Consider the following 23,733-nt stretch of genomic DNA (forward strand, 5'->3'; position numbering starts at 1 on the left):
GAGAATGTACCAGTGGAACACTGCGTCAGAACAAGTCCAAGAAAATGTGTTCTATGGTTTCCAGTTTACCGCAATGTCGACAATTCACTGACCCCGCTACAAGTATTCCTTCCTCCCGCAGCCAAGGACTGACGGGTAGTGTTCCGGTATGTAATTGAAAGAAGAAACTTTTGACTGTTGACTTCACAGGCGTTTGTTTAACTCTCCTTAACACGTCTTTCCCCGTCCCAGCACAGTATAAAGAGCGATAAACAGGTACCGGTAATGCCACATCGATCACATCCTTGTACAGTTTCTTTCTAGGTACCAGAGCAAGGTATTCGTAGGAAAACCTGGCCTTCAGGAATTGAAAGGCCATAACGACCTCTTTCAAGTGGCCTCGTGGGGCTCTTGGTTTTAGGGCACTGGAAGACACAACAAAATCTGGCAAATAATTCACCAATCTCGTCTGCACAACTGTTCGTAGAAAAGGGTCTGTCCGGTCGCTCAGGAAAATAAACCTAGAGACAACCTGCCTAAGAAATAGGTGCACCAGTCCGGGACCTCCTTTTTTAACGGTAATGAAGAGATTCGTACGACTCATGCGCTCCCATCCTGAGCGCCAAATAAACACAGCAAAAAACTCTGTGAATTTTTTGCACGTTGACCCTTTACATGCACAACACCTGAAGCACATACCATATTTTAGCAACCAAAAATACATTACAGACAGAAGCGCGCGAAAATATTGACATATCATGACCCCCCCCCATTTTAGCGTTTCACTCCGGACTCTTTCAGTTTCCTCAGACCAGAACTCAAGACCTGTGCAGCGACCACAAAATCATAGAGATAGTTGTGAACAATGGTCCTCCGGTTCCGAAGAAACGCAAATATAAAATCACTAACTGGGAAAATTTCCGAAACGCAGATGCATCGGTGGGCGAACCAATAAGCGACATCGCCGCGTGGAGTAGAAAGATATTGGATGCCGCACAAGCGGCAACGGATGAGCTAGAAACAGACGAAAGCATAGAAACGATTGACAGTCATCTCGTCAGCCTGTGGAGAAAGAAAAAGGAACTGGAAGGGCAACTTAAAAGGAAGAGGTGGGACAGAAATATGCGCAAAAGGATTGCTGCCCTAAATAAGGAAATCGAGGAATACTGTTTGGAATTGACTCGAGTAAACTGGGGGAACATATGCGATCAGATGAACGTGGGAATGGGGAACGCGAAAACGTGGAAGATACTTAGGTATCTCCTTGACCCAAGCACGACTAAGTCCGAAGCGCGGCAGAAACTAGAAACCCTAACTTATAAATTCGACGGGACCACTAAAGAGTTGTTAGACGAAATCCGGAGCAGATACTTGGGGCCGTCCTCCCGAGAAAGTCTTCCCGACTACGCTGGTGCAGTGAACGAGATTCTCGACGCCCCGATCACGATCGCGGAGGTTAGAGCCGAGATAAATCGTCTCAAGACCAAAACGGCCGCTGGACCGGACAGAGTCAGCAATAAGATGTTGAGGAACCTAAATGACGAATCCATCCGTGAACTAACCGGCTATATGCAGAGATGTTGGGACAGGGGCGAGCTTCCACCGGAATGGAAAACGGCTAATCTGGCACTCATCCCGAAACCCGACAAGAAACTAGGTTTAGAGAACCTAAGACTGATCTCCATCACATCGTGTATTGGCAAGTTAATGGAACATATAATTCAAACCAGACTTGGTCGGTATTTGGAAGACGAGGGAATGTACCCAGACTCCATGATAGGTTTCAGGGCGAACCTTTCGGTCTGTGATGTAATGCTACAAATAAAGGAGGATATAATTGACAGTACGAGTAAAGATACGAGAGTCATTGTTGGCCTGGATGTAGCCAAAGCTTTCGACAACGTCAGACATTCGGCCATCCTGCGCCACCTGAGTGCCCTAAACGTGGGGACCAAAACATACAACTATGTCAGGGATTTCCTTTCAAATCGTACGGCTAATATAGAGTTAGGGGGTGCCTCCCTCCGGAACATCGAACTGGGGCACGCCTCAAGGGTCGGTCCTATCTCCGACATTGTTTAACGTAGCCATGATAGGACTATCCGAGAGGCTCGATAAGATAGAAGACCTGAGATACACTATCTACGCGGACGATCTCACTCTGTGGATCAACCGTGGTAGTGACGGGCACATTGAAGATATACTACAGCAAGCCATAGATGAAATTGAAAATTACCTAGAAACTTTGGGACTCAAGTGCTCGGCCGAAAAATCCGAGGCACTGTTCCTCGCCCCCCAGTACAAGCGGAAAGCGAGCAGGAACAGCCACAACATAACACTTAAAGTAGGAGGACAGCAAATCCCCGCGAGGGACAAGATCAGAGTACTGGGGCTTTATGTCCAGGACACCGGCAGAAACACGGAGAACATACATCGACTAGAGAATGCGGTGGCACATGTTTGCAGAATGATGAAACGCATCTCAAACAAGCATGGGGGGATGAAGGAGCCCAACCTCCTCAGGGTGTTTCAGGCCTTCGGTATCAGTAGGATCCTTTTCGTATCCCCCTACATGAGACTGACAAAATCCGAGAAGAATAAGTTGGACATAATAATAAGAAAGGGAATCAAATGTGCGCTAGGTCTTCCCCCGAACACGTCAACGGCCAAGATTCTTAGTTTGGGCGTATCAAACACTTTAAATGAACTCATAGAGGCGGCAAATGCATCGCAACAGCAGAGACTGTTGGGCAGCAGGACGGGTCGCAAAATACTCGAACGTCTGGGATACCAGACCAGTGAACTAGCCAAAGATACACGCGAAATACCAAAGTCGATCAGGGAGAAAATTAAGGTAACACCCATGCCCAGAAACATGCATTCCGCGTATCACGAAGCTAGACGAAAGAGCAGAGCCAAAGCCCTGCAAACCAGATACGGTGGACAGACGAACGTCCTTTACACCGACGCAGCGGCATATCAGAGTAAAACCGCTTACGCAGCAGTAGCGGTTACTGAAAGCGGGGTCCCAGTCTCGTGTTGCACGTTACTGAGTAGGGACGCGACGGAGGCCGAGGAGGTAGCCATTGCCTTAGCAATGACCCGGCCGGAAATTAGAACGATAGTGAGCGACTCTAAATCGGCCATCAGAAATTTCGACCGAGGGAGGATCTCCAGCGCCGCTTGGAGTATCCTCGCAAACGTAAAAAACTTTACAAACGAAGAGGTAACGTTAGTGTGGACACCAGCTCATCGGGGACTCATTGGGAATGAGAAAGCACATGCGACCGCACGAGGTCTTACAGTCCGGGCGACCGCCGCCAACGCCGCCGCTGCTGATGTCCAGTCGTTGGCCTCAGCCTTGCATGCCGAACCTCCTTCCCAAATGACGGCGAACGAAGGGCCGAGTGACTACAGTGAAATCACGCAATATTATAGACTGGAGAGGAAGATACTACCTCCTGCGGATCCGCAGCTAAGTAGAAAAGAGGAGATTTACTGGAGACGTTTACAGACGGGAGTTTTCCAGAACCCAGTCCTATATAGTAAGTGGCATCCCAAAGTCGTCGATCCAAGATGTAAGAAATGTAAGGGTCGAGCGGACCTCGTCCACATGGTGTGGACTTGTCCTTCGTACAATAAACCGCACCGAAACGTAGCATCCTGGGAGGCACTACTCCTCAGCCGAACCTCCGAAACCCAGCGCAAGATCATCGGTCTCGCCCTAGAAGCCGCCAAGTCCCAAGGGATACCGGCCGACTGATGGGGGGAGGGAGCACCTAGCGCCCCCTTTTTGACTGGTGTGTAATAAAGTTTTCACTGACTGACTGACTGACTGGTACCATTGTAATGACACACCAAGGTTAGTGGGGAAGGTGTTCCAGTTGACGTTTGCAAATTCATCTGGCGTGCCCTCCGAGTCTCCATGCCAAGTGCCTATGCACTTGCTCCAATTAATAGCGCTTCCTGTCTGCTCACAAAATTCCGCCGCTTCTCGAACCGCTCTCCTGACGCTCTCTTTGTCACAGCACACACTCGGCCACGGGGCGAGCTCTGCTGAATTAGCGTCTCGACTGGGGCCAGTTGGTTCATTCTGATCTTAAACAACAGCGCAAAAGACAAGGACTAGGAAAGAAGCACAGACAAGCGCTCTGCTGACCTTGCAAATATAATGTATATAATGTATAACCAGTTTACTTTTATTTAGTTTTAGCATTTCAAGCAGCTTAGGTGACTATTTGTTGTACTGCGCTCGTGCAGTAAGCGTCCCCCAAGTTTCCACGATATCTCACGTCAGGCAATTGCATTTCTTAGACGGAAAAGCGTTCGCAGATGCGTAGTCGTGCTGCTGACCGCTGTGCTTGTTCGCCCAGTGCAAAAAAAAGTGCTTCCTGCACCCTAGTTTTACGCTGTACGGTAAAAGTATCAGTTGATTTTATTTCCTTAGTACCTATATCGACTTCGCTTACTCTTCTCCCGCCTTCAAGTGGCCTTAGATTTTCCTACTGGCGTACCAGCCAGCGAAGCGTCGCATGTGCGCTTGTGCAGCGCTTGGGCGAAGCAACCTTGACTTGGAGCTTGATACAGTGTACAAACTACAAAGTAAAGAAAGGCACATTCTTTCATTCACAAACGTGTCCTGGCTTCGTTTCAACTGAGCGAACGAATTGCGCCGACCCGTCGGTGGCCGGCGGACGAAACGCTGGGCTGACTGACTCTGTTGGAAGGTCGGCGAGCCGTGCAGTAGCGCAGCCAATTGCCAGCTCCTCTCCTCCTGACGTCACACGAAAACGCCACAGAAAATGGGCGAGGGTGCAGAGAGGAGGACAGCATTTTTGAATTGATTTTTATACTAAATAAATTCGCGTAAACACGCTCAGAGTGGTCGAAACAGGGCCTAGGGACTCCGGACCACAATTTGCGCTCCTAATCCCGCAATGTTCACAGATCACTTCAGTGTCCCTTTAATGCGATGCGGTGCGATCGTATTGTGTGACAGGCTTGCGCACAAAATGATAAACGCCACGAAAGGCAGATTCCGCGCTTCCCGTAGGTCGCCATCTCTGGTAACTGACAACACTCTATACAGGGTGTCCCAGCTATCATGCACCAAGATTTAAAAAAAAGAGAAATTGCGTAACTCGAAGAAAAGCTAGTGCATAATGTTTGCAGTACTGTGAAGAAGCGGAGAGTAATTTTTCCTTAATGAGACTTAATTAATTAATTGTAATTAATTATCTAACTTGAGAAATACTGTCCTAATCACTAAAGTGTGAATGAGGCACTTGTAGGTAACCACGAGGGGCATCTAACTGCGCTATTTTCAGCGACGAACTAATTGCGTACTCATTTATTCTGACTGATAAAGGAAACCCGCGAAATATGAAAAATACCACGTGACGACGCTTACGCGCGCATTGTAAAGCAGCGTCCCCAAACAAAGCTGATTGAAAGCAACTGCTTCACGTGTTACCCGCCCGAAGAGCAGCGCATCACCTTGATAATAGCATGCATGGAAGGAGCAGCAGCAGCAAGAATCGCGGGACGCGTGTGCAGATAAGGAACAAACTCGGTCGCGATTTCTTCTTTCTTTCTTTTGTCTATTTCATTCTGGCTAACTCAGAGGCAGCCTGTTTGAGGGCGTTGCTTTACGGAGCGCGCGGGGGCGCCGTCACGTGGCCTCGCACAAAGCCTCGTACGGGCTTTGTGCGAGGCCAGCAAATGTGAGACTATAAGACGCAGCTGCAGCGTGGCCACTGTCACCCCTGAAGAAGAAGCCGAGCCGGCTTCGAAACGTCGGGTTTTTGCCTTTTTGCCGTGTATTGGTTGGAGCCTAATTAAATCTCAGTAAAGTTACCATCTGTTTAATCCAAATGTGCTATCGTGATTGGACAGTGTTACATATATCTGCCACGTATTAGAATTTAATAACAATAATACTTTATTAGCATACATATTCTGGGAGACCCAAGCCTGCAAGGGCCGCAGAAGGCAGCGTGCCCATACCAATAGGCCTGCGGGCCCAGCCTGGGTCCCAATGTTCATAGCTATTCACCACATAGTTGTTGACTACACCAGTACTGCACTACGCAGTCCGTTGGGCAGCCCTCATTATAGTCCTGAGGTCGTCGTCATCGGGCGGGAATATTCCAGTGTGGTCAGATGGGAGCTGGCGCCATGGAGCTGCTGCACGGGGCAGCTAAGATGAGCCATGGCGTTGCGTGCGCGTAAGGAGCGGCTGAAGACGGCCTGTTCGTTGGCTCAGGCGCGGACCGTAGGGCAATTCTTGGTGGCCTGGGGACATAACGCGGCACATCAGTCGTACTGTTGAAGCCCGTACTCTTGAGTCAAGGGGTTGCCAGGAGGCATGCCGGAGCAGGTTGGTGAAGGAAATTCCAGCATAGGGGAGTTGCTCCCTCTTCGGCGTAGTACGGCGATAAAAGGTGTACGCCGCGCGACGTCGGACGCTGGAGAGATTTGTTTGAAGTGCCTTGGACTGGGGCAACCATACGGAAGCGCAGTATTCAAGGGTATACGTAGAACGAGCGCTGTGTACAAACTTCGAAATGCACTCGCTGGCATTCCATTGGTCACGCGTGTCACGAAACCCAGCAGGCGGCGAGACTTGGACAAAGTGCGATTGGTGTGCATGCAAAAGTTCATCCGAGAGTCAAACTCGACTCCAAGCACAACTGCCGTGTTGGCTCGGCTTATGGGTGTAGCCCGAAAGAACCCATTCCCGAAACGCCCTTCCCGCTTGACCCGTCCCGTGTGCGCCCGCTCCCGTAACGACCTTCCCATTTGGGCGCAGCCCGTTCCCAAAACGCCCTTCCCGTTTCAACCCGCTCCCAAAGCGCCCTTCTCATTTGAACCCGCATCGTTCCAACCCATTTGAATTTCTGAAAGTATGCGTTACCGTTTTCGAAACTGTTCCATAAAATGTGCTTACAAGCAATGGGTCATGCACTAAAAACTTGCATGCAGCAATTTATCCGGAATCGACCAATATTTCCGGCCGGTAAAAGTTTCCGAATGCTTTAGGCCGATACTGCCCTCTTGACACAATATTTGTAGCTGCGAAAGTGTACTAGAAAGATACCCAATATCTTGAGCAAAGCACGCATTGGATTTTTATGCAGTTTGTGTCCGTACGTGTGGCTGAAATTTATTAAACAGCCGCTCTTATGCTCATTGTTTGGAGCGTAGCTTTGTCTTCGGGTTCGAGAGATCCATATATCAAAGATGTCCATAGGAGAGCATTAAAAAAAAGCAAAAATAACGATTGCATGTGTTAACTCAGCCAATTACACATTTTGCGACAACGCAGGGGGTTTTCTGTCCTGCGTTTTTGTTGTTGCATAAAAGCCTGCGCGGCTTCTTTGCGCAGGGACCACTGAAGTGTTCGGGGGGCGCTAGGAGCAGCCGCGGAAGCGCTTTCCGCTTTTCGTCGTTTTTCTGGGGAAGCCGGGTAGCGCGTCTAGCCGATAAAAATATTCCCAGCCAGGTAAGGGTGGTTAATGTCGTTTTGGGGGGAGCCGCACCTTTGTTGTCTCAGGTCTATACGGCGCCGATGGTACCGTGTCGCCGGTGGAAAGTCTCTCTAGTTGCCAGGGGCAATTACCGCATTAGAGCATGCAAAGAGCGGGTGCGTCCTGGTCGGTGGGGTTATCCTTGACGCGGCGTCATTCGCGGGGCCAGAGATCAACAGGGAAAGGCACGCCAGGGCGCCTGGAAAAGTTGCACCGGCCAAGGTACGCAGCGAGGTTCAAATTCGTAACAGGTCTGCAGTGTCACCACTACAACCGATATATGTGACGAGGGACTGACAGCTTCTTTTGTAATGGTCACGCCTGGTTGACAAAGCCGGGAATGTCTTCGGCACTGAAAATATTTTCGGCGCGCGTCGTAGGAGCGCTCGGAGTTGCTATGGGTCGGTTGGTTTTTATTAGTTATTTACTCGTCCTTTGACGAATACCTTGAAGCTTCAGTAAAAGTTAGCTCTAGAGTGTGGATAAAATAATTGTTTGTGTATAAACCTTTGATTGACGTGGTCGGTTGTGCTAGTAGTCCCTCCTCACACTCTTTCGGGGCACGGCCTTGTAGGCGTGGTTTTTAGTTTTAATGTAATAAAACTGAAATGTTTAGTGTTTTGGGGTGTGTCCGAAGAAGCTAGAGACGAGGGTCAGTCGATCGAACAAGAGCGAACGAGGGCAGACGCCGGGAGACCCTCGCGACCTAAATACGTTTAGTTTAGGTATTCCGCTGTTTTCGTGTAAATTGTGCAGATTTGTTAATATGTACGACTTGAATTGTAACCAAATTTCGTCGTCTGTATATTCAAAAAGTGAACCTCAGGTTTGAAAAGCATTCAAGGACTCTGGCTGTACTCAGCATGCTATCGCAGCGGCTGTGAACAAACAGAAATAACCGAAAAACAATATGAAAATGTTTTTATAACGTTTCATAAACTGGGTACGTTATTCCGGGAACGGGCTAAATAGGAAAATACCAAACGGGAAGGTTCTTTCGCGCCGGGTTGAAATGGGAAGGAACAAACGGAAAAGTTGAAATGGGAATGGGTTCAAACGGGAACAGGCGAAGTGGGAAAGGGCGAAACGGGAAGGTCGTTTTGCGCCGGGTTGAAACGGGAGGGAACAAGCGGGAAGGATGAAATGGGAATGGGTTCAAACGGGAACAGGCGAAGTGGGAAAGGGCGAAACGGGAAGGTCGTTTTGCGCCGGGTTGAAACGGGAGGGAACAAGCGGGAAGGATGAAATGGGAATGGGTTCAAACGGGAACCTCCCGAGGTGGGTTGGTGCTTAGAATTTTTTCACACATTTTTAAACAAAATATTGACGCTGAAAGTGGGAGGTGTACGCTTGCAATCTGGATCTAGTTTTTCTAAAATCGGAAAAGGGGAAGCGTACGGTGCGAACCATACAGTTGGATAAATCCGCGTAAATACGTACGGTACCGAAGAAATGAGAGAACGATTATGACGCCGTTTGCAGACAAAACATGGGGACCAATTGTATGCCCAAACCAAACAGTATTGGACGGGAATTCTTAAGTTGGGAAATGTTCATGCGTGCACGCACGGGCAAAAATGCAACATGCGGTCAGAGGTTGTTGATGCTGCTGACGCGCATTGGTTACTACAAAAATCTAACGTTCGCTGTAGTTGCCCTATTGCTGTCCCGGAATCAGCATGCATATGATTCGTAATTGTGCTCTACAGTGTGAGCTGGTGTGAGTGGAAATTGTACCATATACTGTGTAAGCGCCGATTGCTGAAGTTATCGAAGTAACGTTTTACAACACTTGATCGCGCATGTCTTACTGCATAGACAGTTGTAATGGAAAATTGTTTCCAGTCATCTTGCTGTTACATGTACGCACTCGCTGATACTCATGCAGTGAAGCATCATGCTGAAGCCACGAAATAGACATATGCAAAGAATACAAAAGTACCATTCCAAGCTCCCTGGCTTGATCTGCTATGCTTGTCGAGAGCCGTTCTGCCGCTCGCCTGCTCATCGCGCTCTCTTGGCTCAGCACGACGAAGACAAAACCAGCATCTGACAAACAGACAGCACAGATATTGAACTGTGCCACGACCGGGTAGAAGGATGCGATTCAAGTTTTGGAAAGGATGAATTTTCCGCGCTTAGGCCACATACCTTTGTTCCCACGAGCTTCGCAAGCGCCGCGATACATAGCGATATGCAAAATAAAACTCAATCCCCATATTAATTTCATCGTTCTTGAAGTCAAGAACATGTTGTCGCTTTTATTTATGCATTTAAAACGCAAGAAATAAGCTAATCGTCAGCACGAAACGGCTACGACCCGTTGTAAACTACGCCCTTGCACCGCTTTCATGCACATGTTTTCCGTCGTCTGCAAACAAACAAAAAAAATGTGGTTCTGGATTTTGTGCATAAGCAAGAAATACTTGATTTTATAATTTGAAATTTATATAACACTGTAAGAAAAATTGTTTATTAAAACAGGAAGTAATACAATGCAATATACTGCTAATTCATGTTGAGCGTTTTCGCGTTTTCACGAAATCTTCAAGGAACATGGCGGGGTCCGAAAACGATTTGACCGAAGAGATGGAAACAAATGACAGAAATGATGCCGAAGACGCGATGTCTGACGGCAGTTCTGACTCAGAAAGCGACAAAGATGTCGAGGCTGAAGAAGAAAAGCAAATAGAGGAGTTGCAGGCGAAGGTACGAACTATGCAACAGATGCACGCTGTTTAGTTGACGTTGCTACGTTTTCGCAACGTTGACATTAGGTGAAGTTGCAACTGTTATCACTTCGCTAAAACGTCAAACAAATGATAAGAATAACTAGCGTCAGTTACATCCATAAAATTTGTTATTTAGATGGTGTTGGTCTGGTACGGAGTACCATGACACACGTCGTACGCCACCAAACACCTCCCGTTTCATTGCGGTATGCAAGTTTCAAACACGAATCATATGTAGCGTTCATGCCAACCTTTGCTGGCGTGTACTTAGCACATACAGTGGATGTAACATATCCGCGCTGAAATAACATCGCCAGCTATAATCAAAACTTTCTACAGATGCGTTTTTTTTTTTCCTTACGACATGTTTCACGCTGCAGTCAGTGCCCACGCCTTTGAATTTGCTCCCAGGTCACTGCCAGCCCGTATCACTACGACAGCCACATAGCCCTTATCAACTACCTGCGCGGAACGGGGAATCTCGAAAAGCTTCGAGATGCGAGGGAAGCCATGGCCAAGGTTTTCCCGCTAACACCAGGTACGCTGCTAGAAACCGCATGCGAGTGACTCGCACGTGTGGTGGTGGTTGTCCTAAACGCGGTCCCTTTTTCGCTTGCCTCCGCAGAACTGTGGTTGGAGTGGATCAAGGACGAAAGCAAGCTGTGCGACAGCGACGAGGACAAGGAGAAGGTGATGCTCCTGTTCGAGCGAGCCGTCCAGGATTACCTCTGTGAGTGAAACGTCCTTTAGTTGAGACCTGTGTTGTCTGCGCGTTTCACGTACTCCCCTGGAAACGCTAGTACCCTCCTCAAACGGGCAGAGGATCTTCATTAAGCGTGTCTGCACTCATTTGCTGAGGGAAAATCTACTGGTAGTCGGCTTAAAGATCATTGATACAGCCCGTGTAACAGGATGAAAGCTAGACATCATGTTTGCTGTAGATGCAGACAGTTTAACAACAAGGTAGGGAGCAAAGACAGCTTTAACATCAGAAGCACAATAGCCTTCTGAACTCTGCACACCAATGTGCTAGACAGTGGTGCCGAAATACTGAAAAACTTCACGGTTGAGGCATTGCAGATGTGCATGAAAATGGCTCTATTGTGCTTTGTAGGAAGTTTTCAAGTTCTTGCTGTTTTCATAAGAGAAACTGAGGGGAGTTTCAAACGTGGCTTAATGGCAGATGAGGAAACCATAGAGTATTTGAAACATCACATTACTCTATGTGAAGTTCAGTGCTTTTCTTACACTGTGCTACAACATCAAGAGGTGCTCAGAACATCTGTGCGCAATTTGACTCAGTGTCATACGCATCATTTGGCAGCCATCTCCACACAGCATGAAAGACACCTGCTTCCGGCAAATTTTCAAAGACCTCTCTAGCCAACTTTGGCCCTGTGGATACCAGTGCTGTGGAAAATATGTACCACAATTCCCGGAATCAGCAGAAAGTTGATAATGTCCACGCCTGCAGTGATTGCACTGCTCCCAAATGTTCTTCGCACAAATTGCATTAGGCGTGATGCTGCTTAAAAGGTGACAAGGCAGTGACTTAAAGCAGCAGCGTGCCTATGGCTGTTTGTGCACAGAATGTTCGACATGCACAGAGTCACGATGTGCAAGCAGGCATGTCACGTGGTGTTTTTTGTATTTCACAGGCATCATCAGTAAGCTGGAAAAAAAAAAATGGATAGAAAGACAGAAACTGTTTATTCGGGCATTTCGCAAACCGCTCTGTAACTTTCTAAGTGGAATTTTTTCCCTAGCTTCCTTGCTTCAGAAGTTGGCTAAATAAAATTGGCTAATTACCTAATTAAGTGAAATACCAAAAATAGCATGGCAGACTACATACAAAACAGAGCAACATGCATTTGCTCGCGTCGTCTTGGAGTGCGTTGGCATATTTTCAAACTCTGGCTGAAGTGAGCTGAAACCTCCTGTACATATACACACACAGAGAAATCATGCGCACATCAGTAACAAATGAAGTTACAGCGCATATAATCAGCTTTCATATGAGCACATGACAACATTTGCGACAGAGCTCATGCCCTGATGTGCAGAATATAACAATAGGCAACAAACAACAACCATAGCATAACACAGGGGTGAGACAGCTGCGCATATTGCGCCTTTCTGATACAATTCCATTTTCCTGCGCCAAGCTGCTCCAAAAGCACAAAAATGGCGAAAATTGCGCCAAACTGCTCCAGAAGAGCCTCAACGGCACGGATTTTAATGCTCATGTCAGTTTTGGCGGGGACAAAAGCCTCCCGCATCCCGGTCACCGCTTTTATCGTCGGTCAATCGCAAACACAGAAATGGCACAAATAGAAAGACTGAAACGAAGCAAGCGATAGCTTCTACAACTCGATTCGCTTTCCATCCGGGTTCGCAGAAACGGCCTTCTCGATTAGGCATCGCTGTGGCAACAAATATGGCCGCCACCTGATCTGGCTGCTACCGACGCGCTCAGTGCGTATCGCCGATATTTCCCCTGGTTTATTTTACGCTATCAGCTGAGTTCCAGTCCATTCATTCTATCTGTTGTGGCTCTGAACAGTGGCGTTAACGCGAGGATACGGTTTGAGATTGGTGCCAGATTACGGGAGGTTGGGCGGCTCGAAAAAAAGTTCATTGAAATGTGGGGCCTATGACTTCGGCGTTGTTTGTCCTTGAGTGCGAAACGCGGTGCGCGCGTCTATAATCGGGTTCGTGAAGTGAATTTTTTGGCTTGTTGTGCTGTTGTAAAATGTTGAGGTGTTCCTGTGCTTCGAAGCGCGATCGCGAGCCTCGGGGATGGAACGATCGACACGAAAGTTGCGGGCTGTGCTGCGGCGCCGCGACCTGTTCAGGCAGCGCCCAATAGCTGCAGGACTACACGGTTGCCATAGAACGCGACTATAACACTTGATGTGTGCAAAGTGAAATTTAATGCCAAAATCTAGGTGGCTAAACATTAACGCTACTCAAATGACCATAGGGTGATGAACCTGCGCCCCGGGGACTGAAACGGGTAGGCTGTTTGGGCTATGCGACCGTTAGCTCGAAGCTGCTCAACTGTTGCCGTGACTACAGTCGTTCGTACAACACAGCCTGGGATTACAAAAATAATAATTTTAGCATTAAAACAGCAAAAAAAAAACGCCACAATTGCGGAGCCCTTAAATTTGATAAGAGTTTTAGCAGTTCACCTGTTCCGTCATGTACGTAGTTACCGTGCTCACCGGGACTTGTCTGGGCACTTGGGCATTCGTAGCCGTAGGGGGATTAGTTTCCCGTGCCTCCTCGCCAAAACGCCACAATTGCGGAGCCCTTAAATTTGATAAGAGTTTTAGCAGTTCGCCTGTTCCGTCGTGTACGTAGTTACCGTGCTCACCGGGACTTGTCTGGGCACTTGGGCATTCGTAGCCGTAGGGGGATTAGTTTCCCGTGCCTCCTCGCCCTTCCGCGCGCGCAGGCGCAGACCGGTCCGGTAAACCCGGTAACAAAGCAACCAACAGAACAGACGGATTGCTAAAACTCTCAAATGTTAACTGCAGTTTTGTTGTCAGTGTTGCGTGCAGGCGCAACACAATATCACCAGTTAGGAAAAAGGTAGTGCAGTTAGTACTTTGTGATACTCTTAAAAAGTCTTTCAGGTAAGGCTGTTTGAGTGTTCTGTGTATTCAAAACTGATTGAAATGTGCACTTGACCCTGCAAATTGCTGAAATAATGATTTTTTAAGCTCACAAGACGATGTATTAAATGTCCCTAACTGCTCCAAATCAAGATTCTTCTGCTCCAAAATGGAAATTTTGCTGCTCCGAAAACTGCTCCCAAATCTGTTTGGGCTGTCTCACCCCTGATAACAGCTAGTGCCACAAAACACACACACACACACACGCACGCACGCACGCACGCGCACACACACACACACACACACACACACACACACACACACACACACACACACACACACACACACACAGAGCACAAGAAAAAACAAATAGACAAAGCAAGGCGTGGGCATTTAAAATGACTAAACGTCAGGTGCCCGAATTCAAGCTGGTGTGTACAGTCTGGACGTGTTTGTGACTCCCCCCCCCCCGCCCTCCTTGTGCAGCGGTGGCGCTGTGGCTGGAGTATGCGCAGTTCTCCATTGGCCTGATGAATGCCGCTGAGGGCCTGGAGCGGGTTCGGCGGGTCTTTGAGCGGGCCGTCACGGCTGCCGGCCTGCACGTCTCCCAGGGCTCTCTGCTCTGGGAGGCCTACCGCGAGTTCGAGGTCTGCCTCCTGGCCGCCGTCCAGGTGAGCAGGGTTTTGTTTGAAGGAGGGCGTTCGTACTGGTGCTCACTGAAGGAACCATTGGTTGCAGTGGAAATGATGCGGTGGGGTCTGTGCTGGCAGTGTGGTTCTGGTGGTGGGGCAGGTTTCTTTTTGCTGTTGTTCCGGCACACGTAGTGTGCACCTACAAAGTCGACAGCATCTGTCTGTGACTGTCGTTCATTGTTTTAGCCTGCCTGCTGCATGAAGTTCAGGTGCTTGCAAGCACTGAAACGATAGAGGAGGGGGCGAAGAAACGTCCCAGCCTGGCCCGTGTGTTGCAGTTCCTAGCCTGTCTTCTGCACGTCCACTCCATAATAATGCAATGATGTTCATCCCCAGTCTGGCGCGAGTGAGGAGAGCAGCCAGGAGCAGCGGGAGCAGTACGTCAGCCAGAGGAACCGCGTCTACAGCGTCTTCAAGAGGCAGCTCTCGGTGCCACTCTTCGGCGAGTCCCGCATTCTTTCCTTCTTGCGCTCTTTTCTGGTTGGCTTTCTTCCTTAGCTGCCAGTGGCAGCATATTGAATCATGAAACCATTGTCTGCCATGGGTGGCAGTGGGGCTGCTTATCAGCTCGAGGCCCTTAAAGGGGCCATGCAGACAAAACACAAGTTTGGTTCATTCGAAAGATTGCCTCGTTAGAATAACACTGACACCACTTTTAACGTAAACTTCGCTGAGGTAAGCTATATTATTGGGAAAAAAAGGAATGGCCATGCGACCCACTAGCTCATTTCCCGCAACAGAACCTATGATGTCATATGCCAAGCTGTGCAATTGGCTGAGGCTGGCAAAAGCAAACGGAAATTAGGCAGGGCTTACAAGCTTGCCAAACGAGCTATTTCGGCTTAAATGTAATGCATGTTCATTTTGCAGCAGCAAGAATGGTGGGGTAAACAATGAAACTTACAAAAGTACACATAAACCAATGCCGCCTGTATAAACATTCCCTAACGCTTCGCGCGCTTTTCAATGGGAAGGGTAGGGACACTTAGTTCAGGCACTCATCCGCTATGTGGCGCGCACCGGTGGACATCTCACCTTACGTCACTGCTCGCGAGTGGCGAACGCTGCACCCACTTCTACGACGTGTGTCTGTCAGCTTGTCTGTTGGGTTTCAAGAGGCGTTTCGCTCACATCTTAGCCGCAACGGGGCCATAGTTCTGGGGCACACTGGGGATCTCATTCAACGTGTCGCTCGCTTCATACTTGCTGCATTTTTCCAAAGATAACTGACGGAGGTGGAACAGAAATACCTAGTGTAAGAACATACTAATTGTCGGGTAGACAATTAGCGAATAGAAAAACGATATTTTCGGATGGTGCAGCCATTATTTTACTGATATTTTTCTCTCTAGAAGATTTAGGGAAGAAAAAAATTGCGTGTGCATTTTTCGTTCAGGCGCTCACTTGTACCGTTATTTTCCAAAAATAGCACGTGCTTGTAAATTTCAGAAGATTACAGAAAACAAAAGGATAAGCAGCTGAGGGTTCCGCCACGCTGTCCGGGCGCTTCTAAACTACAGTTCTCAATTTTAAAAGTGCGTACCGAAGCGGAGTGCGAACAGCGGGGACAAAACAAGACTGAAATGCGGAGGGGAGAGAGGGGGGATGCCCCACTCAGAAAATTTCGGGGCCCGTGATCCAAGTAGATAAGCGCGCAAAGCTGGCATCAGCCTGCGGCAGCACAAGGGATTTAGCTCCGTGGCAAATGCTGGTTTATCAGTGACAGACCAAGACAGACAGGCATGGTGAAAAAGAAGGCGCAGGGGCGCCGCCTGAGGAACGCTAAACAAACTTTCAACTATTTTGCGTAGTTTCCGAGAAGCGGCGCCCACCGGCGGACATGAAAGCACGCAGGAAGGCTGGGGAGCGGGGAAGGGTAGGAAAGAGCAACAGGAGAGTGGCTGTTTGGCCATTTTTCGCTCACGTGTTAGGCAATGATTATACAGGTGGCGTTGCATAAAAATAGGGGTACCAATGTGTACTGCTGTTGGTACTGGGCACACTATGCTTGTTTTAGCTGCACAGCACTGTGGCGCTTCAAGGTTGTCTCAGACAACACTGGCCAATTGGCGTAAGTGGCCATATTTGTCGAGCCAACACCATGTTTCACGAAACTAATATTTTCTACCTTAACAAAAACAATTCATGTGCAAATACGGTCACGTACAAAGCAAATGCAGAAAACAGCCCTGCGCAGTATGGTGCGCCATCTAGGAGGACTAACGGCAAACAAGGCTCCGCTGTTCCCTGCCGAGCCTAATGGCGCACTAGGTTTCGCTTAAAGAGCAGTTCTTGTGACGTCATTGTAGACATCGCGAAAACACGATTTGGTGGGCGAATCAAAATTTTAACTTAATTAATTTTGCACTACATAAAGCATCATTCCAACAAGTGCTGGGGGCACTGTAAAACACAAAATCTTTCGAATAAAACAAACTTGTATTTTGTCTGCGTGCTCTTTTTAAGCAGGAGTGTGTGCTTGGCTGTGTTATTAGAAGCCAATCCAGCAGCAGCTGGAGAAGTGATTGCATATGCCATGATAATGGCCAGAAAATGTCCAGGTGCTTCCCACCGCTAGGCTCTTTTTGCACTGCGAGTCTTCTTTTCAGCAAAGGAGGCTACCATTGTTGCATGCTAGGGAGGAAATGCCAGTGCATGTGCTGGCAGTTAAGCCTTTCTGAGGCTCGCGTGTGGACTGCCTTGCTGCAAATGCTGGGCATAGAAGCAGGCTGGCTGGCCTCAGGCTTGTTGGTGTGTGCGCGCCAAGTCTGAACAGTGCAGCAGCGGCTGCGGCTGTTCCAGTGGGTGGTTGTAAAACGGAAATGGTTGCTGTAATGTTGACCCCACAGGCATGGAGAAGACGTACCAGGAACTGAAGGAGTGGAGCGAGGCAGCCATTGAGCCAGCCGTGGAGCAGCAGTACAAGAAGGCCAAGCTCAAGCTGGACAAGGTGCGCGAGTACGAGACTGCCCTGGTGAGTGCTTGCAGGTCCTGTCATTGGTACCCGAGCAGTTCTGCACCCACTGCCAAGGAATGCAGACCAAGTGTCTTCAGGAGCTAGGTGTCGTTAGGTTAATTTAAAGGCACCATGAACGCATTGTTCATTCCTGTTTTATCTGAAAGAACTAGCCTTGTTTAATTCACTCAGCTCCATTCTGGCCCCAATGGAGGCTGTTTTTCGTGGGGAAAAATACAGGTAATGAAAGTTTGGAAACTTTTCAATTTTCATGTTGTGCAACGTAAGCAGTGACATCTTTAATAGCGTCCTCGATAAACACGCACCGGTGTTGCCCGCAAAACCGGCGCGGTGCACAGTGCCCCACGACGGTGCGTACCGGCACGGAGCGTTGATCGAGGACAAACGGGGCGGTTCTACCCAGGCGCCATCTCTTAATCTAAGAAATCAACTCATAAAAACGTTCACAAGTAGCAATACAGCACTGTAATGAGACACAGGGCTATTAGAAAGTGGTATTTATTGAAGGCCAATGATTATATGTACGCACAACTTAAATCCGTCACACATGCGGAATAACGTACCGCCAACGCTTCCACTAAACAGCTACATACAAGCTGCTTCTCATCTTCGTTTGAGCCATAATGCGAGTGCCTGTTTTGTTCCGCCCTTCTGTTACAGCAAAAGAAGTAGGTCTTCATCGTCTAGGCACTGCGGTGACAGTTCATGATAATTCGATCGAACGAAACGAATGTCAATCCCCAACTGTCTGGCAATGCATGCAGCCGTCTTCGAAGTACACGAAGTTCGCGTCCTCATTTACAATCTCTGGCCGTTGTTACCGCCCGTTAGAAGCCTGTCGTATCGTTGCCCGATGAATTCACAAGCACGCCATCCTTGTCAGCAACAATTTACACAGCTCCTCCCGCCTTGACACGAGTGCGGCGATGCGCCATCGCTGCAGCAGACGGCGGAGGAAGCCCCTTCGCCGGCGTCGTCCGCGATGCATCTCGGGATTGCGTCCTGGCGCACCGTCGACTCTCTTGGTGCGCGGCGGTGCAACCAAAAATTGCCCCGCGACGGTGCGCCCCGGTTTATCGAGGATGGACGGTGCACACCGGTGCGGTTTATCGAGGATGAAAAGGCGCACCGGTGTGCCCCGGTGTGCACTGGTGCGGTTAATCGAGGATGCTATAAGAAGGTACCACAAGTTGAACCTTGGTCTCCGGAGTAGGAACCGAGTGCGTTATCTCCTTGCTACCTTGACACGTTGCCGGAGGGAGAGCAAGACTGTCGGAGTTGTCTTCAACAAGGGAGTTGCTGCCTTGTTTGGAAGAACAACGGTTAGCTTAGTGCATGCGGCATGACAGGTGAACATGACAGTCCGTGAGTAGAATCGGTTCACGCCAGCCACGTTGAAGTCTGATTCTGGGGAAGCTGTGCCGTGGAGCGTTGCTAGTCTGCCTGTTGAGATCATTCGCACCAAAAGTTGAAGAATGAAAGCTGATAAAAACGTGCCAACACATTCTAGCGGTTGTCAAGTGTTTGGTCAGTGTGGCAGGAAAAGCAATTAGTATGTTCTCTCACCTTCAAATGTTTCATAAGCAGACCCGAGTGCCCCAAGGCACTTTTTATTTTCTTTGTAGCTGTGCCCCACTTGCTGTGGCATTCACTTCTCATGGGGTTCGTGCCGTCCTTCACAAGTGTGAAGTCGCTGCAAATTTTTTTAGCTGTTAGCACTCTGCTTCACGTGTTGACTTGTTCCCCTTTTTGCAAGGTTCCGTTCCGTGTGGGTACAAGCCAGGCACACTGTGTGCACACCCACAGGGTTCGCACAGGTCCTTGAAAACCTTGAAAACCCTTGAATTTAGAAGTGTTCATTTCAAGGCCTGGAAAGTCCTGGAATTTTTAAATGGTCCTTGAAAACCCTTGATTGTTCTTGAGAGAACCAATGGCCCTGTCTTTTCACAAGAATTTAAAGTGTTTGTCGTGGATTTTAGGTGTTAAAAATGTAAAGAAACATTGTAACAATCAAGTTTCAGTGTATTGCGTGAAATTACGACTTTGGTGGATTCTCATTATTATGAGGCAACATTGGGAGCAGCACTCCTCAATAGAATCCATGTCACATACATTCCAATGAAAGCCGGCTTCTGTTCTTTATCTTGCATGTTCCATCTAGTCTGTGGAGGGCCGCTCATTGCATGTTTGCTGTGCCTTATACGCTCCATCTGCATTTGCTTTTACGTGCAAATGGTGGACGTGTACATAGTTCATCCTGCCTTGCAGCAACACTTGCTCATTTAATTTCAGCTGATACTCTTGCTGACAAAGCAGGAGATGCAGGCAACATGAACTAAGTTTTGAAATCAAACAGCCTCAGCAAAACACTAAGAAAAAAGGTAAACCTCTAAATACTGACTATGAAATAAAAAATAAAGCTGAGGGAGCATTCACGAACCCGTTAGCACATATCTAAATTTGCACTAATATGCTTAGGCATTGGGCAATAAAATTTTGCATTGTGTTGAAAAAGTTATAAATAATCCCAGATAAAACGTTAGATTAGGACCTTGAAAATTGCTTTCTGGTCCTTGAAAGTCCTGGAAAACCCTTGAATTTTTGCTTTGGAAGTCCGTACGAACCCTGACCCAGCACCATTTACTGCTTTGCTTGGAACACTCCTCCTATTTTTTTACGCTACTGCTAAAAGAGCTTCACTGTTGTGCCTCAGTAGCCGAGGGCATAGTGACCATATCGAACAGGGAGCGCAAAAAAAGGATGGGACAAAAGCAGAATTAACGACGACACAGCGCTGTGTCGTCGTTAATTCTTTTTTTGTCCCATCCTTTTTTGCGCTCCCTGTTCGATACGTTCACTATGAACTAACTAGCCCAACTTGTCATCCTTCTGGAGGGCATAGAATTGTGGGTTTTGGAACAAATGCCCTGGGTTCGAGCCCCAGCAATGCCAACGTTTTTGTCCAAGACTGACTTTTTTTCTCTGTAAAAATTCACTGTAGCTCAATTCTGTGCATTCTTTTCGTAAATGAGGGTGCTTTGGTGTATTGTGGGCCGGTTTAGGCATCGGGCGTGGCATATCAACATATTTAATATTACGTTGTGCATTGCACCGGAAGTGCAGAGCTTGTACCTATTGTGGAGTGGAATATTGTGCCCTTTTTGTGCTGTGGGCCTGCTGAGCCTGCGTGGTAGTTCTCTACGTGGTGCTCCAACAGCAGCTTGTTATCCCCTGCCCCTTTGAAGCTGGGTGGCGAGGAGGAGGGAGCGCCCCCTGCCCTGTCCCTGTACCTGCCGTACCTGGAGTGGGAGCAGGGCCAGGGGGACCCCGCCCGCATCCAGTGCCTCTACGAGCGGGCCCTGGCACAGCACTGCCTCGTGGCCGACCTCTGGGAGCGCTACATGGCCTACCTGGTGAGAGAGGGCAAAAGGGAACACGAGGATGACGGCCTTCACGTCAGACGTTGAAGGGACTGCTGCGAAAAAGCATCCCTGCTGTATTTGAAAGAAGTGACTGTTGATTACTCGCCCAACTTTATTCTAGCCTCAAAAGTTGTTGTTTCCACAAAAAATATGTCTTTACTTTATTTGAAAGGTATAGCCATTGATAATTCACCCAGCTCTATTCCAGCCCCAAAGGTTTTTGTTTTCACACAGAAAAAAATAAAAAAAGCGGTGGGGGAGGCGGAAAGAAGAAATAATGACCACTAATATTGGAAAACCTTCAACTTTCCCACTTAGCTTCTTCAGCACTGACATCAAAAGGGAAGTACCGTTTTTACTCGCATAATGATTGTACCCATGAGGTTTGTCGTCAAAGTTTGATATTTTATTTCCCGCGCAATGAATGCACCCAGGACTGGCCGCAACAATATGTCATGTGTGCCAAGTCTAGCTGATGATGCTCGTGTGCACCTCTGTTTTCTTCCCTTTCAAAGAGGACATGGCTACGTTATTGTGGCAGACTTGCCGATATTAGCGATATCGTGAAGCATGTATTCAATACTGATGAGGAATAAACTCACTAAATGCACAAAGTGCTTGCACACACACAAAAAAAAAAACGCGCTCAGGTTGCTGCGTCGGCAGCCAAGTCTGTTTTGATGTCCCGCAAAGTGACAGTGGCAGTCACTTATTGGTCAAACTGTTGTCACCTCGCAGCAAACTCGTTCTAGCACGTTCCATAATTCACGAAAACGCTGCATTTTGTTTCACTTTGCAAAGCGGCTGATGCCAGTGTGCGGAGTTTTTATTATGCTTTCATTTATTATTTTTATTGTGTTCATGAGACCTATCGTAAGAATTTTGACCCACAACTTACTTGTTTTTTCTGTGCTCGAAAATTTTTTGCAAATAATTTGCCCAGCGTAAATTTGCATCACCCGTAAATTTGCTCATCCGTACTCACCCGTAAATTTGCATCAATTTTTTAGAAAAAAGTGTGATCATTACGTAAGTAAAGACGGTACCAAAAACATAGTAATTAGTGCACTAGCTCAATGCTAGATTTCAAGCTGTGCCAACAAACGGTACAGAGAGGCATAAATAAATTTGCACAATCGTACTTATTAGTAGTTGCTAATGTCAGTGGTCACCAGTTGCACAAACTAGTCCCTGTGACGTCATAAGAGCAGTGCGGAAAAAAAGGCTTGGGAGTTGTCACTTTTTTACCGGTTTTCCTTGTAACTTAGCTTGATTTTTTTAAAGTTTCTGTTAAAATTGGCATGGCTCTTATTCTGATGTGGTGCAATCTTTCTAATGAAAACAACTTGCGTTTTGTCTGCATGATCCCTTCTTAGGGACACTGGAAGTTGGTTTCAAGCGAATGTCTGACCTTCCCACAGCCATTTGAGCATTGATTCAGTGATAAATGGTTTTTTCGAAAGATTTTGTGTTTTATAGTGCACCGGCGTTTGTCCGGCAGCAAACGATGCCATATTCACTGAAAAATTAATCAATTCAGGTTAAAATTTTGATTCTTCCACCAAATCGTGTGTTTTCGGGACGTCAGCAATGAAGTCATAAGTGCGCGTATTCAAACGAACTTCCACTGCGTCATTTGGCTCTGCAGCCTTGCTTGTCATCAGCCCTCCCAGATGGCACTACCATACTCATCCACGGACCGTTGTCTGCCATTGCTTTGTTTTTGACTGTGTATTTGCTCCTGGCTTGTTTTTACTACTGTAGAAAGTAATTGTTTCGTGAAACATGGGGTAAGCTCGATAAACAGGGTCACGTAAGACAACAGAGAGTTTTAGCATAGCGGCTAGTGGTGGCTCGCGCTACGGCGCCGGGTTACCGGGACCCGACTTTGCAGGTGCTCTCGGCCCCGCAGGGGGCATCTGCTAAAGCAGATGTTTGCGTGTACTGTGCGACACCACGGACTCCGAGCACCCACGTTTAGCCGTGCGTGGCAGCGCCGTGACCGGGGAAAAGAGGGTCCTGGTGGTTGAGCCGACGCCGAGTGCTTGGACCTTTAAGGCCCCTTGGCGGAGGCAACACACCACTTTGGCCTCCGCTTCCCGTAGACGGCACCTCCGGTCTGACCCGCCCGGGGGGAATCGGCAGTCGCCTTTTCCTGTCCTTCCCTTCACCTTTCGCTTTCCTGTCTCCTTTCTAACAACTTTCCTGTCGTCTCATTCTTTCTCAGTTTCCCTTTTTCCTGGCGGCTAGGGTTAACCTTGTGTGGCGGATGACCCTGAGTTCAGCCATATTAGGTTATAGTCGTGGTGTACAGCTGGCGTGGGCAGGACTTGCTCGCGAGTTCCTGTCCCGTCCCCTTGTTGGGCTCCATGGTGGGCGGCTGGCACCATGGCCGAACAGATTTTTCATTTTATGGCTTCTTTTTTTCGCACAACTGATCCCTCTCGTAAAAGAGGGGGCACCGACGTAACTGCTAAGTTTTTCACGAAGAACGTTACGAACTTCCCACGCTTCCACGTGGTTCACAGCAACGATGAAGAGAAAACTGCCCGACTTGTCTCACCATTTCTTGTCGCAAAAACCCTAACTGCCACCATTGGCGAAGGCTACAAAGTAAAAAAACTAGCTAATGGAGACCTCCTACTCGAACTGCTCTACAAACACCAGTGTGACAAACTGCCAGGACTAACATCTTTTGGTGAGATCCCTATAACTATAAGCGAACACAGGTCACTCAACACGGTCCGCGGAGTCATATCCGATGACGACCTAAAGTACGTGT

General features: G+C 48.1%; 2 protein-coding genes across 3 annotated transcripts in view; one reads left to right on the top strand and one right to left on the bottom strand.

The window, feature by feature from the left end:
- LOC144146904 (beta-1,3-glucosyltransferase-like) overlaps window positions 1-9,875 on the bottom strand; it is a 43,109-nt gene extending 33,234 nt beyond the window's left edge. For both annotated transcript variants that reach the window (XM_077678865.1, XM_077678864.1), the window contains exons 1-2: window positions 9,660-9,875; window positions 9,451-9,557 (exon numbers count right to left, since the gene is read on the bottom strand). In XM_077678865.1, the coding sequence (XP_077534991.1) occupies window positions 9,451-9,557; window positions 9,660-9,759 (207 nt within the window). In that variant the 5' untranslated portion in view covers window positions 9,760-9,875. The remainder of the gene's footprint in view (window positions 1-9,450; window positions 9,558-9,659) is intronic.
- A 179-nt stretch (window positions 9,876-10,054) lies between these two features.
- The window catches only part of LOC144146905 (spliceosome associated factor 3, U4/U6 recycling protein-like), a 58,844-nt gene continuing 45,165 nt past the window's right edge, over window positions 10,055-23,733 (top strand). The window contains exons 1-7 of the mRNA XM_077678866.1: window positions 10,055-10,217; window positions 10,652-10,778; window positions 10,866-10,970; window positions 14,347-14,531; window positions 14,889-14,994; window positions 17,402-17,526; window positions 20,775-20,942. Coding sequence (XP_077534992.1) covers window positions 10,065-10,217; window positions 10,652-10,778; window positions 10,866-10,970; window positions 14,347-14,531; window positions 14,889-14,994; window positions 17,402-17,526; window positions 20,775-20,942 — 969 coding nt within the window. The 5' untranslated portion in view covers window positions 10,055-10,064. The remainder of the gene's footprint in view (window positions 10,218-10,651; window positions 10,779-10,865; window positions 10,971-14,346; window positions 14,532-14,888; window positions 14,995-17,401; window positions 17,527-20,774; window positions 20,943-23,733) is intronic.

Source organism: Haemaphysalis longicornis, unplaced genomic scaffold (assembly GCF_048455015.1).
Source record: "Haemaphysalis longicornis isolate Haplotype H1 unplaced genomic scaffold, Haemaphysalis longicornis Haplotype H1 scaffold_7, whole genome shotgun sequence".
In the NCBI taxonomy this organism is placed as follows: Eukaryota; Metazoa; Arthropoda; class Arachnida; order Ixodida; family Ixodidae; genus Haemaphysalis; species Haemaphysalis longicornis.